This window comes from Salvelinus alpinus, chromosome 4 (genome assembly GCF_045679555.1).
Source record: "Salvelinus alpinus chromosome 4, SLU_Salpinus.1, whole genome shotgun sequence".
In the NCBI taxonomy this organism is placed as follows: domain Eukaryota; kingdom Metazoa; phylum Chordata; class Actinopteri; order Salmoniformes; family Salmonidae; genus Salvelinus; species Salvelinus alpinus.
In genome coordinates this window covers 99,891,760-99,907,329 of record NC_092089.1, presented here as the reverse complement: position 1 = coordinate 99,907,329, position 15,570 = coordinate 99,891,760, and the positions used below count along the sequence as shown (strand labels likewise).

Here is a 15,570-nt window from a genome sequence, read left to right as displayed (position 1 = left end):
CGAGCTTAATGATGAGTTTGTAGGGTACTTATCGTTAAGAAGAACAGGTTGTTTAATCTGTCCATTTAAAGTAGCATATGGTAATTTAGATGAATCGGCTATCATACTGGTGTAGCTTTGTGCTTGTAGTTGGGTCAGGTTACCAGGGCAGATGTCTTGAAGTGACAAGGGTCAGTGGCTCACAAAAGTGATCTGAGCCATGTTTACTGCAAACTCCCACTGAACTCCAATGAATTGTGTTGGTGTTGATCAACTCCCTGTAGACTCACAAAGCCTGTGGCCTCACGTAACTGTAGTAAAGTTGAACAGCCTTCCCTTGAAAGGGAAACCCATTAGGTATAGTTTCATTGATAATGTTTGTCCCCTGGATCCAATATCATCAACCATTGAGGTAGTCAATTGTGGTCAGGTTTCATTGTTAGAAAGGCAATGAATTGGGTCCTATTATCATGGATGAATAGCAAGCTAAGATAAATGTCACATACATCATCATCATGACTGATCTTCAGGTGGATTAGTGGTAGAATGTATTCTCAAAACCATTGTTCATATATATTTTTTAATTTATTTCAGGTGGCCACTAGTGGTTGTGGCAATGCAAGACTGAAATAAAACCTTAAAACACATCTAAAATAATATGCCTAATCTGTAGGAGCCCACATCGTTGTCCTTATATACAGTGACTCATTAGTGGACAGTGTGACGTTTTTGCAAAATTAATACAAATGTGATTATAAACGTTATTGCACCAATTTGTAAGTCGCTCTGGATAAGAGCGTCTGCTAAATGACTTAAATGTAAATGTAATGTAAATGTTATTACAGGTTGCTGAATAAAAGGCTACGCTTTTTCACCTCCCCTCACCAGCAGACAATTAGACCAAAAGAAACACATCATAAACATGACACCTGATCATGTCGTTCATAATGTCCGTCTGACTAACTACGCGGCCATGTTGTGTTGTCTAGGACTACCGCACCGCACCTGAAACCGGGATGTTGGTAACCTGACGCCTCTACCTATTCGCGGTGCTCCGCCACAGTGACTTGTGATTGGCTGTGAGAGCTTCAGAGGCAGGGGACATTAGTACGACGTAGGTGCACCTGCTGAAAGTAGGTGGCAGTATCAACAGGACTCCGGACAAAAGTCCACGTAAATTAGTCTTAGCTTTTACCTTCAAATTAGTTTCTACTTGTTATTGGGACTTTAATTGTTACTGAATTTCCCCTGGAAAGCACTTTGTGGTGACACCTATCATAACCATCGAACTCAGCATTGCGGTGGGAGCTAACAAAGCCAAAGGAAAATCTAAATACAAAAGGAGATTACCACTTTCTGTCTGTCGTCAGTCTCCAACTGATACATTTGTACCACATCACAAGGAGGGTACAAGAAGATGCCCGTTCAGATACCAGACGATACAGACTTTACCTCTTTCAAGGAACAATGTGAAAACCAGGAAGGATGGACCGCGCGCTACAACAAGGGAAACGTGACGGTGTGGTGCAGGGATGAAGAGTGTAAAACTATCCAGAAACTAAAGGCAAGTGTGTCGCTACTACAGATTCATTCTGGTACGTCTGGTGCGGTGCTTAAAGAGAAAGCACTGCACTGCGGAGAGGAGAGAAGACTGGAAGTGTGGAACTTGAGGTTTCCAAGAGGAACCGAACTACTGTAGCGCTTCTCAAGATTAATATATATATATTTTTCAACTGCACAGGTTTGAATCTAACGTGTGGAATCATAATGATACTTTTCCTAATGTTAAAATCAACACGATCATCAATACATCCTGTATACAGCCGTATGCATGATATTATGTCTGGAGTAGACTTGAGTAGTTAGACTTGACATGTAGGTTTATCTTTGTGAATAACATGGCATTGAGTAATTCCCCAGTTCATACACAGTTAATATTTTCTGATTAGATAGGTGATTAAGTACACCAGAGTTTAGGCTTCATCATACACTGGTGACTGTTAACATAGTCAACCAGAACTTATTATAATGTGTGCTGGTCTCTTAACCATATCAGTGGCACATAATGACAAATACTGTCAGTGTCTCTCCATCACTTGGGAGGCATCTCAATAGTCTACAGTAGACTTAGACACCCCTGGAGCATCCTATTACCCATACTGCTGTGTTTCTCTTCTGTCCCCCCCCTTAGAGACCCCTGGAGCATCCCATTACCCATACTGCTGTGTTTCTCTTCTGCCCCCCCCCTTAGACACCCCTGGAGCATCCCATTACCCATACTGCTGTGTTTCTCTTCTGTCCCCCCCCTTAGAGACCCCTGGAGCATCCCATTACCCATACTGCTGTGTTTCTCTTCTGCCCCCCCCTTAGACACCCCTGGAGCATCCCATTACCCATACTGCTGTGTTTCTCTTCTGTCCCCCCCCCCCCCCCCTTAGCGACCCCTCTAGTATTCCATTACCCATACTGCTGTGTCTGCTCTAATACACTCTCTCCTATACTGTAACACTCACTAGATAAATAACTGCTGAGGTTTCTCATCTTCTCATCTTGCAGCAAATACTTGTTGATACAACAGTAGTTTATTCAGTCTCAGAGCTTCATGTCTAGTGAATAGGGCTGACATAATGATAAGCTAGGGAGGATGAGGAGGAGAGAAAGAGAGAGAGGAGAAGGGGCTTATCAAGGATGATGAAGAATGATGATGAAGAAGTCCTAAATTATTAAAAGGAGAGCTTCCTCTCATTTATGATAATTTAGGACAGCAACATTATGCAGTACAATGTACCAAGAATTTTGCGGTTTCCGAAAACATTGCCTACACTCTGAGGAAAAATGGTTCCAAAAGGATTCTTCGGTTGTCCCCAAAGGAGAACCCTTTTTGGTTCCTTGTAGAATCGTTTTTCAGTTCCAGGTAGAACCCTGTTGGGTTCCATATAGAACCCTCTGTGGAAAGGGCCTTGGAACCAAACATGGATCTTCAAAGGGTTCTCTGTGGGGACAGCCAAATAACCCGTTTAGGTTCTAGATAGCACCTTTTTGTCTAATTCTGTACTCATGTTCTAAAATCCTCATCAGTTCCAGAGGATTCATTCATATTTCATGGAAGGTTTGTTATTGCACCATTGGATAGGAATTCAGGTGGATCCCAATTCTGCACTACAGTATAGCAGTATAGCAGTAAAGTAGAATAGTAGTATAGCAGGACAGCAGCATAGCAGTATAGTTGCATCGTAGTATGAAAGGACAGCAGTATAGCAGTATAGTAGTATAGCATTATAGTAGCATATCAGTATAGTATGTCAGGATAGCAGTATAGCAGGACAGCAGTATAGTAGTATAGCAGTATAGTTGTATATTAGTATAGTAGTATAGCAGGATAGTAGTATAGTAGTATACCGGAAAAGTATTATAGTAGCATAGCAATATATTAATATAGCAGAACAGTAGTATTATAGTATAGTAGTATAGCGATATAGTAGTATATTGGTATACTAGTATAGTATTATAGCAGTGTAGCAGTATATTAATATAGCAGAATAGTAGTATGATAGTATAGTAGTATAGCAGCATAGCAGTATATCATTATAGTAGTGTTGTAGTATAGTAGTAGTATAGTAGTATAGCAGCATAGCCGTATATTATTATAGTATTGCTGTAGTATAGTAGTATAGCAGCATAGCAGTATATCATTATAGTAGTGTTGTAGTATAGTAGTATAGTCGTATAGCAGTATATTAATATAGCAGCAATGGAGTATATTAGTAAAGCGGTATAGTAGTGTAGTAGTATATTAGTATAGTAGTATAGCAGTGTAGTAGTATATCGGTATAGAAGTATAGTAACATAGTGGCATGGAAGTATAGTAGCATGGTGGAATATTAGTATAGTAGTATAGCAGTATATCAGTATATCGGTATAGAAGTATAGTAGCACAGAAGTATAGTAGAATAGTGGTGTATTGGTATATTGGTATAGTAGTATAGCAGTATATCAGTATGGTAGTATAGTACCATAGTAGTATATTAGTGTAGCAGTATATTAGTGTAGCAGTATAGTAGCATAGCAGTATATTAGTATGGTAGTATAGTAGTGTTGTAGTATATCAGTATAACATTATATTGGTATACTAGTATAGTGGTATAGTAGTATAGCAGTATATTGGTATGGTAGCATAGTAGCGCAGTAGTATGGTAATATATGAGTGTAGCCGTTTATTAGTAGTGTAGTTGTGTAGGAGTATAGAAGTGTAGTATTTTAGCGTTATATTGATATTGCAGTATAGTAGAATAGCAGTATAGTAGTATAGTCATATAGCAGTATATTAATATAGCAGTATATTAGTATAGTAGTATTGTTGTATAGCAGTATATTATTATAGTAGCGTTGTAGTATAGCAGTATAGTCATATAGCAGTATATTAATATAGCAGTATAGTAGTATTGTTGTATAGCAGCAATGGAGTATATTAGTATAGCGGTATAGTAGTGTAGTAGTATATTAGTGTAGTGGCATGGTAGTATAGCGGTATAGTAGTATAGACGTATAGTAACATAGTAGCATGGAAGTATAGTAGCATGGCAGAAAATTTGTATGGTAGTATAGCAGTATATCGGTATAGAAGTATAGTAGCACAGAAGTATAGTGGTGTATTAGTATATTGGTATAGTAGTATAGCAATATGGTAGTATAGCACCATATTAGTATAGCAGTATAGTAGCATAGCAGTGTTTTAGTATGTTAGTAATGTAGTATTGTGGCATAGTAGTATATCAGTATAACATTATATTGGTATACTAGTATAGTGGTATAGTAGTGTAGTAGTATAGCAGTATATTGGTATGGTAGCATAGTATCACGGTAGTATATGAGTATAGCCGTTTATTAGTAGTGTAGTTGTATATTAGTATAGGGGTGTAGTGGTATAGTAGTATATTGGTTTAGCAGCATAGTAGTATAGTGGCTTAGTAGTGTAGTGGTATTGTAGCATAGCAGTATAGCCTATGTAGACCTAATGTAGATGCATACTGTAACAAAGTAGGGTCCAAACAATTAATTCAGAAACAGAACCCTCAACACACTAGACGACATTACGCAAAATGTATTGTATACTTCTATATTATATAGTAGTCCTACAGTTGGTAAGACTCGATCATCTGACCATACCTCTGTAGCGGCCAGCTATACTGTAGTCCTAGGTAAGACTAGGTCATCAGACAGTTTCTGTCTGTCAGAAAGGAAAGGCAGGCTGGGTCTCTGATGTGACGTCCACCCGGGAGAGGTCCTGAAAAATAAAGAGTGGAAAACTGTGGTAATGGCTAGCAGCTAGTAACGAGGAAACCTGATCCCCCCCACCCTGCTGCCAGGCCAAGAGGGTAACAGCCCTTACTGAAGAAACTCCAGCTGACCCCGTCGGGAACCCAGATAACGAGGAAACCTGATCCCCCCCCCCACCCTGCTGCCAGGCCAAGAGGGTAACAGCCCTTACTGAAGAAACTCCAGCTGACCCCGTCGGGAACCCAGATAACGAGGAAACCTGATCCCCCCCCCCCACCCTGCTGCCAGGCCAAGAGGGTAACAGCCCTTACTGAAGAAACTCCAGCTGACCCCGTCGGGAACCCAGATAACGAGGAAACCTGATCCCCCCCCCCACCCTGCTGCCAGGCCAAGAGGGTAACAGCCCTTACTGAAGAAACTCCAGCGGACCCCGTCGGGAACCCAGATAAAGAGGAAACCTGATCCCCCCCCCACCCTGCTGCCAGGCCAAGAGGGTAACAGCCCTTACTGAAGAAACTCCAGCTGACCCCGTCGGGAACCCAGATAACGAGGAAACCTGATCCCCCCCCCCACCCTGCTGCCAGGCCAAGAGGGTAACAGCCCTTACTGAAGAAACTCCAGCTGACCCCGTCGGGAACCCAGATAACGAGGAAACCTGATCCCCCCCCACCCTGCTGCCAGGCCAAGAGGGTAACAGACCTTACTGAAGAAACTCCAGCTGACCCCGTCGGGAACCCAGATAACGAGGAAACCTGATCCCCCCCCCACCCTGCTGCCAGGCCAAGAGGGTAACAGACCTTACTGAAGAAACTCCAGCTGACCCCGTCGGGAACCCAGATAACGAGGAAACCTGATCCCCCCCCCCACCCTGCTGCCAGGCCAAGAGGGTAACAGCCCTTACTGAAGAAACTCCAGCTGACCCCGTCGGGAACCCAGATAACGAGGAAACCTGATCCCCCCCACCCTGCTGCCAGGCCAAGAGGGTAACAGCCCTTACTGAAGAAACTCCAGCTGACTCCGTCGGGAACCCAGATAACGAGGAAACCTGATCCCCCCCCACCCTGCTGCCAGGCCAAGAGGGTAACAGCCCTTACTGAAGAAACTCCAGCTGACCCCGTCGGGAACCCAGATAAGGAGGAAACACAAGAAACAGAGTATGAAGGATGGATTGTTTAGAAGGATGAATGAGAAAACAAATGTTGACACCCAGAACAAACGTCAACATAACAGGAGATGAAGGCTAGATCGACCTCTCTTTATAGAACATGAATATTTTCCGGGGCAGTGATGCACTTCTCGGCTCCTGAATAATAGAACATAGAGTTAGGTATTGACGACATTCCATTCAGAGGGACCTGACCTAAGGAGCCAACCCAGGCAGTGGAAATGAGGAGCGACTAGGCCTTCTGTTAGAAGCCAGGCCCGGACGGAGGTTGGACAGGGGGGGATGTGATGGTGAATTATTATTAACTCAACCTAAGTGATCTACTGATTGAGTTACGTGGAGCCGTTTGCTACGTTGACCCGACACACAATATCTGATTGTGTCACACCTGGCATGCTATACAGCACTGTAGTCCCTGCACACTGATCAACTAAAGGCATCATGTAGGATTTAGAATGGAAGGAAGTGGAATGCTTATTCCGGTCTAGGCCTACCTAACCCTTCTTTACACTTTTCCTATCCTGTACTTTACACCTCTATGATAATGGGTCAAATTGAATTGAATTAATCCACTCTTTGCCCTGTAGTTTCCACTTGAATCTTGAATCCTGTCTTTTCTTAATTCTTTACTCACAAAGAGTCCAACATTTTGATGAGCCGTTTGATCAGCCAAATAACCAGTGGTCCCCACTGAAGGTGAGTTTCATAGAATTAAGCTCATTGATCACAGAAGAGACAAAATAAACATATTTACTTCAGCTATGAAGAGCACCAGGAAAGTAAACTAAGTTGTGCATTATAATGCATTATGCACAGCTAATAAGGTGTTAGAAATGCGCTTATAATGCTTAATGAAGAGGGTATCCATACGAAGTGTTATGGGAAACTCCTGTTGCAGCCTCATGGTTAAATACAAACACTACACTTCTGACCACTGGCTCCTCTCTCTCAGTCCTTCCTTCCTCTCCCAAACACAAGGAAAGGCCTAGGGCCACCATCATTAGAACATATCTGATCAAATAAGAGAAGAAAATATATATTTGTCTGGCCTCCCGAGTGCTGCAGCGGTCTGAGGCGTCACTACAGACCCGGGTTCGATCCCAGGCTGTGTCGCAGCCGGCCGCGACTGGGAGAACCATGAGGCGGTGCACAATTGGTCCAACATCGTCCGGGTTAGGGGAGGGTTTGGCCAAGGGTCGTCCGGGTTAGGGGAGGGTTTGGCCCAGCGTCGTCCATGTTAGGGGAGGGTTTGGCCCAGCGTTGTCCGGGTTAGGGGAGGGTTTGGCCCAGCGTCGTCCATGTTAGGGGAGGGTTTGGCCAAGCGTCGTACGGGTTAGGGGAGGGTTTGGCCCAGCGTCGTCCGGGTTAGGGGAGGGTTTGGCCCAGCGTCGTCCGGGTTAGGGGAGGGTTTGGCCCAGCGTCGTCCGGGTTAGGGGAGGGTTTGGCCCAGCGTCGTCCGGGTTAGGGGAGGGTTTGGCCCAGCGTCGTCCGGGTTAGGGGAGGGTTTGGCCCAGCGTCGTCCGGGTTAGGGGAGGGTTTGGCCCAGCGTCGTCCGGGTTAGGGGAGGGTTTGGCCCAGCGTCTTCCGGGTAAGGGGAGGGTTTGGCCCAGGGTCGTCCGGGTTAGAGGAGGGTTTGGCCGGCCGGGATGTCCTTGTCCCATCGCGCTCTAGCTCCTCCTAGTGGCAGGTAGGATGGATGCACGCTGACTTCGGTCACCAGCTGTACATTTACATTTTACATTTAAGTCATTTAGCAGACGCTCTTATCCAGAGCGACTTACAAATTGGTGCATTCACCTTATGATATCCAGTGGAACAACCACTTTACAATAGTGCATCAACTCTTTTAAGGGGGGGGGGGGGGGGGGTAAAAGGATTCCTTTCTCCTCTCCTAGGTCTTCCTTAAAGAGGTGGGGTTTCAGGTGTCTCCGGAAGGTGGTGATTGACTCCGCTGACCTGGCGTCGTGAGGGAGTTTGTTCCACCATTGGGGTGCCAGAGCAGCGAACAGTTTTGACTGGGCTGTACGGTGTTTCCTCCAACACATTGGTGTGGCCAGTGGTGTAAAGTACTGAAGTAAAAATACTTCCAATTCGTTTTTAGGGTATCTGTACTTTACTGTTTATATTTTTGAAAACTTTTACTTTTACTCCACTACATTCCTAAAGAAAATGATGTACTTTTTACTCCATACATTTTCCCTGACACCCAAAAGTATTCGTTACTTTTGGAATGCTTAGCAGGACAGAAAAATTGTCTAATTCACACAGTTATCCAGAGAACATCCCTGGTCATCCCTACTGCTTCTGATCTGGTGGACTCATTAAACACAAGCTTCATTTGTAAATGATGTCTGAGTGTTGGAGCGTACCCCTGGCTATCCGTAAATTAATAAAACAAGAAATTATGCCGTCTGGTTTGCTTTCTGAGGTCTTGGCTGATTTCTTTTGATTTTCCCATGATGTCAAGTAAAGAGGCACTGAGTTTGAAGGTAGACCTTGAAATACATCCACAGGTACACCTCCAATTGACTCAAATGATGTCAATTCGCCTATCAGAAGCTTCTAAAGCAATGACATCATTTTCTGGAATTTTCCAAGCTGTTTAAAGGCACAGACAACTTAGTGTATGTAAACTTCTGACCCACTGGAATTGAGATACAGTGAAATAATCTGTCTGTAAACAATTGTTTGAAAAATGACTTGTGTCATGTACAAAGTAGATGTCCTAACCGACTTGCCAAAACTATAGTTTGTTAACAAGAAATTTGTGGAGTGGTTGAAAACGAGTTTTAATGACTCCAACCTAAGTGTATGTAAACTTCCAACTTCAACTGTATATATACATTTGTCTTGGACATAACAACACTGAAACCCAAACACAAGGAAAGGCTAGAAGACCCCCAGGTATCCCACGCTCCCATCCCACTCTGCTGCTGTGGCGCAGGCAGAACTGTATATATATCAGTCACTCACTGATGCGTCAGAGATATGGGGGAAATCCACTTATTTGCTTGTTTACGTTGTAATGTAATACACTGTGCTTGGCTTGTAGCTGGGCCTACTGTATAGAGTTTAATATGATGTACACTATACAATATAGGGTTTAATATGATGTACACTATACTGTATATAGTTTAATATGATGTACACTATACAATATAGGGTTTAATATGATGTACACTATACTGTATAGGGTTTAATATGATGTACACTATACTGTATATAGTTTAATATGATGTACACTATACAATATAGGGTTTAATATGATGTACACTATACTGTATAGGGTTTAATATGATGTACACTATACAATATAGGGTTTAATATGATGTACACTATACTGTATATAGTTTAATATGATGTACACTATACAATATAGGGTTTAATATGATGTACACTATACTGTATATAGTTTAATATGATGTACACTACTGTATAGGGTTTAATATGATGTACACTATACTGTATAATGAGCATTGGGATGGATGTAATGTAAACAGAGAGCATTAGGATGGATGTAATGTAAACAGAGAGCATTAGGATGGATGTAATGTAAACAGAGAGCATTGGGATGGATGTAATGTAAACATAGAGCATTAAGATGGATGTAATGTAAACAGAGAGCATTAGGATGAATGTAATGTAAACAGAGAGCATTAGGATGGATGTAATCTTATGTAATATCTCCAAGGCAACACTTCCTATAGTTTATTATTAATTAAACTAATATATATCCTATGGTAAATTAATGTAGTTAGGTCCTGGTATATTCCGTTGGTTCCATGTGGTCACACAGGTATTACAGTAATATAGTATATTCAACTTCCTCAACTTCAAATGTTGTTGTTATGGTGGTGTACTGTACTGTATTCCCACCTGGAGATCTTTTGAAATCCAGTTGTTGAAGGTTTTCTGCACAGTGTAATCTTTACTATAAAACACAGACTGATCTATTGGGAACATTCCTAATAACAATGTGTTAACTGTAACATAAATCCTTCTGGAAGAGAGTCTGTAGCAGATCTATTTTTATGGCATGTGTAACAGTATAACTTTAGTCCGTCCCCTCGCCCCGACCCGGGCGCGACCCAGGGACCCTCTGCACACATCAACAACAGTCACCCACGAAGCGTCGTTACCCATCGCTCCACAAAAGCCGCGGCCCTTGCAGAGCAAGGGGAACCACTACTTCAAGGTCTCAGAGCAAGTGACGTCACCGATTGAAAGGCTATTAGCGCGCACCACCGTTAACTAGCTAGCCATTTCACATCCGTTACACATGCACTCCTACATCGTTCTAAACTTCATTGATACTAAAGACAGTTACAGCTTCAGAGGCCCCAGTTCAGGGAAGTTGACTCAATCACTGTTCTACCTTGTTATTCGTAGCTAACCTAGTCCTATGTAATCACACAGTAATTAGCAGAAAAGTAGTAACATAGTAATTTCTATGTAATAACATAATTTTCTCAATAATTTTTTTATATAATGTGTTGTTTTACTTATTGTTTCAGATGAGGATAGTGTGTAAGGACGTGACTGCTGAGACCCTTTACGACGTCCTTCATGACACCAGCTACCGGAAGAACTGGGACAGCAACATGATCGACACCCACGATATCGGCAGACTTACGGTCAACGCAGACGTAGGATATTACTCCTGTGAGTTAGTGACAGACGTAGGATATTACTCCTGTGAGTTAGTTTCATAAATAGTATATTACTCCTGAGAGTTAGTGACAGACAGGATATTACTCCTGTGAGTTAGTGACAGACGTAGGATATTACTCCTGAGAGTTAGTGACAGACAGGATATTACTCCTGTGAGTTAGTGACAGACGTAGGATATTACTCCTGTGAGTTAGTGACAGACGTAGGATATTACTCCTGAGAGTTAGTGACAGACGTAGGATATTACTCCTGAGAGTTAGTGACAGACGTAGGATATTACTCCTGAGAGTTAGTGACAGACGTAGGATATTACTCCTGAGAGTTAGTGTCAGACGTAGGATATTACTCCTGAGAGTTAGTGACAGACGTAGGATATTACTCCTGAGAGTTAGTGACAGACGTAGGATATTACTCCTGAGAGTTAGTGTCAGACGTAGGATATTACTCCTGAGAGTTAGTGACAGACGTAGGATATTACTCCTGAGAGTTAGTGACAGACGTAGGATATTACTCCTGAGAGTTAGTGACAGACGTAGGATATTACTCCTGAGAGTTAGTGACAGACGTAGGATATTACTCCTGAGAGTTAGTGTCAGACGTAGGATATTACTCCTGAGAGTTAGTGACAGACGTAGGATATTACTCCTGAGAGTTAGTGACAGACGTAGGATATTACTCCTGAGTGGAAAAAGGAGGAGGGGGAAGAGGAGGGGGAAGAGGAGGAGGAAGAGGGGGAGGAGGAGGATTAAGAGGAGGGGGGGAGTAAGAGGAAGAGGATGAAGAGGAGGAGGAAGAGGGGGAGGGGGATGAAGAGGAGTAGGGGAGGAGTAGGGGGATGAGGAAGAGTGGGAAGAGGAGGAGGAGGGGAAAGAGGAGGATGGGGAGTGGGAGGAGGAGGAGGAGGAGGAAGATGATTCTAAACTGCCGTACGTGAACACCAGTCAGTATGAGTCAATATGCAACAGATGTAGTAGACTGAACCATGTTTCTCAAAGTAAAAGGTATTTTTATGACTAGGCCTACTGTAACCACATGTTGCAGATGAAAGGTACAGCGATCTAATCAGGCATAGAAATAGACTGTATAGACTGGCTTGTGAGGCAGTTTGTCACTGAGAATCATTGAGAACTCTAGAGAATTAGACAATAGAATGCTACAGTATGTGGACATTTGGACCCATTGAAACATATTTCACTGAAGTCATGTTGTCATTGTGTTTTGTAGGGAAGTGCCCGAGCCCCCTGAAGAACAGGGACTTTGTTACCATGAGATCATGGCTTCCTCTGGGCAACGACTTCCTGATCATCAACTACTCTGTCAAACACCCGGTATGTACCTTTATCTACACACAGTGTTGGTTTGCTCTGAATATTATCAACCGTGGGGCTCCCGAGCGGGGCAGTGGCACTGCATCTCAGAGCAAGAGGTGTCACTGCAGTCCCTGGTTTGAATCCAGGCGGCATCACATCCGGCCGTGATTAGGAGTCCCACCGGTGGTAGGCCGTCATCGTAAATAAGAATTTGTTCTTAACTGACTTGCCTAGTTAAATTTTAAAAACGTCACAATGGATGAGTGACTGGTCCTCTTTTTTCATACGAGTAGGATTACGAAGATGATTTGACTAAAGTTGTACATGTCGTCTAGTGAATTTTGTACAATAGATAGATTCCATTAGTGCTGTTTGGCAGACTCAGTAAGAAAGCTCTGCCAGAGGCCCAGTCTACTGTAGAAGTCGGGTCAACATCTCTACATGTCTCTGCTGTGACTCAGAACAGAAGAAATCTGGTTTGTTAAACAGAAGAAGTCTAAACATAATGTGAACAGCTGACTGGTTTCATTTGTTATGGTAATCCATGTATGAATAATACTTTCATTTGATTGGTCATTTGATTGGGTTAATTCCAGCAATATCCACCCAGAAAGGACCTCGTGAGAGCGGTGTCTCTGCTGACAGGCTACCTGATTCAGTCCAACGGAGCCAGCTCCTCCACTCTCTATTACCTAACGCAGGTCGATCCCAAAGGTAAACCTTTTTAACCGGTTATATACAGAACTGTACATCTAAATGATTTACATAACATCATGTTTTGGTGTTTACAGTACAGCTCTATGCTGGTCAACACCGGATCTGGATACAGTGCATCGCTGTCATAGGGTGCTATGAGAAGACTGCTCTGTCTGTTTGTGTACGTAACACCAGTTAGCTGAAACTCCACACTGAGAGAGTCCTGTTGAAATACCTCTGTGTACACAGACACAGGTCTTAGGGAGGAATCAGGCAAAGATCAAACGCAACAAGATTACGTTTCATAAGTAACTTAAAAAAACAACAACTATTAGGCCGATGATATGACCTGTGGCATATCCTTCCTATCCCCGATATTTAAGGTGCTTTTAACGACCGTGTTTTAAAGAAGGCCATTACTGACAGAAAGTTTAACCATTAAATGCTGACATTGCATCTGATGAAAGTGTGGAGAGACCGTTTCACTATAGTGTACAGTATGTCTTCTCCTGCACCTTTTGTAAACCTAATGTCAGGGTGCAGCAGAGCACCACGTTGTCTGAAAGGACTCTGTGTGCTCCATTGTAATTTAACAACAGTTTTCATCATTGGACCTAGTTTTTATAATACAGCTTAACTCCAGCCTAATGTCTGTCCTTGAGGGAGAAGAGACTCAGTGTGTGTCTGTCCTTGAGGGAGAAGAGACTCAGTATGTGTGTGTGTCCTTGAGGGAGAAGAGACTCTGTGTGTGTCTGTCCTTGAGGGAGAAGAGACTCAGTGTGTGTCTGTCCTTGAGGGAGAAGAGACTCGATGTGTTTCCGTCCTTGAGGGAGAAGAGACTCAGTGTGTTTGTGTCCTTGAGGGAGAAGAGACTCAGTGTGTGTGTGTCCTTGAGGGAGAAGAGACTCGGTGTGTTTCTGTCCTTGAGGGAGAAGAGACTCGGTGTGTGTGTGTCCTTGAGGGAGAAGAGGCTGTGTGTGTGTGTGTGTGTGTGTGTGTGTGTGTGTGTGTGTGTGTGTGTGTGTGTGTGTGTGTGTGTGTGTGTGTGTGTGTGTGTGTGTGTGTGTGTGCGTGTGCGCGTGTGAGTGAGTGTATGTATGTATGTATGTCTGTCCTTGAGTAGATTGTGTGTGTGTCCTTGAGTGAGAAGAGACTCGGCGTGTGTGTCCTTGAGTGAGAAGAGACTCGACGTGTGTGTCCTTGAGGGAGAAGAGACTCGGTGTGTGTGTCCTTGAGTGTGAAGAGACTCGGTGTGAGTGTGAAGCATCAGGAAGCCTTTGATACTCCCTGCACCAGTATAACACCACTGCTGCTGAAGACATGTTTTCTGAATCTGCTGATGTCATCTGTTTCCTGTGCTGCTCCAAGCTACCCCGTTGATAATAAAGCCCTTCTGTTCCATTGCTGTGTGTGTGTGTGTGTCCTTGAGTGTGAAGAGACTCGCTGTGTGTGTGTGCGTTGCTGTAAAGCTCATATTCATGGCATGGAATCCCCAGAAGCTATGAACAGCTGGAACAGTATCGTCACACTTCTCTACTGTCCTTACTGTAAACCAGGGTTCCTATAGGAACTATATCTACTGTCCTTACTGTAAACCATGGGTCCTGTAGGAACTATATCTACGTTCTACTGTCCTTACTGTAAACCATGGGTCCTGTAGGAACTATATCTACGTTCTACTGTCCTTACTGTAAACCAGGGGTCCTATAGGAACTATATCTACTGTCCTTACTGTAAACCATGGGTCCTGTAGGAACTATATCTACTGTCTACTGTCTTTACTGTAAACCATGGGTCCTGCAGAAACGAACTCTACTGTATACTATCCTTACTGTAAACCAGGGGTCCTGTAGGAACTATATCTACTGTCTACTGTCTTTACTGTAAACCAGGGGTACAGTTTGAACTATATCTACTGTATACTGTCCTTACTGTAAACCAGGGGTCCCGCAGGAACTATATCAACAGGAAGCAGTGAAAAACAAATTTTTGCTAGTATTGTATTTGCTATCATAGGTCTACCTACTAGAAATACTTGAGGAGTATTGCATTGGTGTTGTACCTTCATGTTTTTTGTTTGAACTGCAGGTTCCCTTCCCAAGTGGGTGGTGAATAGAGCTTCTCAGTTCGTAGCACCAAAGGTAATATTATCATATGAATATAATAATCGATCTGGTCCGTCTGTCAGTGTATTATGGCTGTTTGTAACAGTGTGTTATATGTGAAAATGTGATCGTATTATACATTGTATTTAAATGTTTAAGGAAGATTAGTTCAAAGGAGGATGAAAAGAGATCCTGATAACATAAAATAAAATCTGTCTAAGAAATAAATAGTAATAAGTAGTATCTTGTCTAAGAAATAGTATCTTGAAAGCGAGAACTAGAGAGATTGTTCCTAACAAATCACATGGGGTAGTCTATATTATCCATCTCTGGTTTGGGAAGAGAGAAATTATTGTATATCTCTGCC

The 15,570-nt window shown here is 42.9% G+C and overlaps 1 protein-coding gene across 2 annotated transcripts in view; it reads left to right on the top strand.

Moving 5' to 3' along the window:
• LOC139574818 (START domain-containing protein 10-like) overlaps positions 1-15,570 on the top strand; it is a 34,345-nt gene that overhangs the window by 17,136 nt on the left and 1,639 nt on the right. The window contains exons 1-5 of one of the 2 annotated variants that reach the window (XM_071399732.1): positions 1,028-1,543; positions 10,936-11,083; positions 12,317-12,420; positions 12,999-13,116; positions 15,187-15,239. In XM_071399732.1, coding sequence (XP_071255833.1) covers positions 1,397-1,543; positions 10,936-11,083; positions 12,317-12,420; positions 12,999-13,116; positions 15,187-15,239 — 570 coding nt within the window. In that variant the 5' untranslated portion in view covers positions 1,028-1,396. Of the gene's footprint in view, positions 1-1,027; positions 1,544-10,935; positions 11,084-12,316; positions 12,421-12,998; positions 13,117-15,186; positions 15,240-15,570 lie in introns of those variants that run through there. The other variant, XM_071399731.1, reaches the window with a different exon arrangement.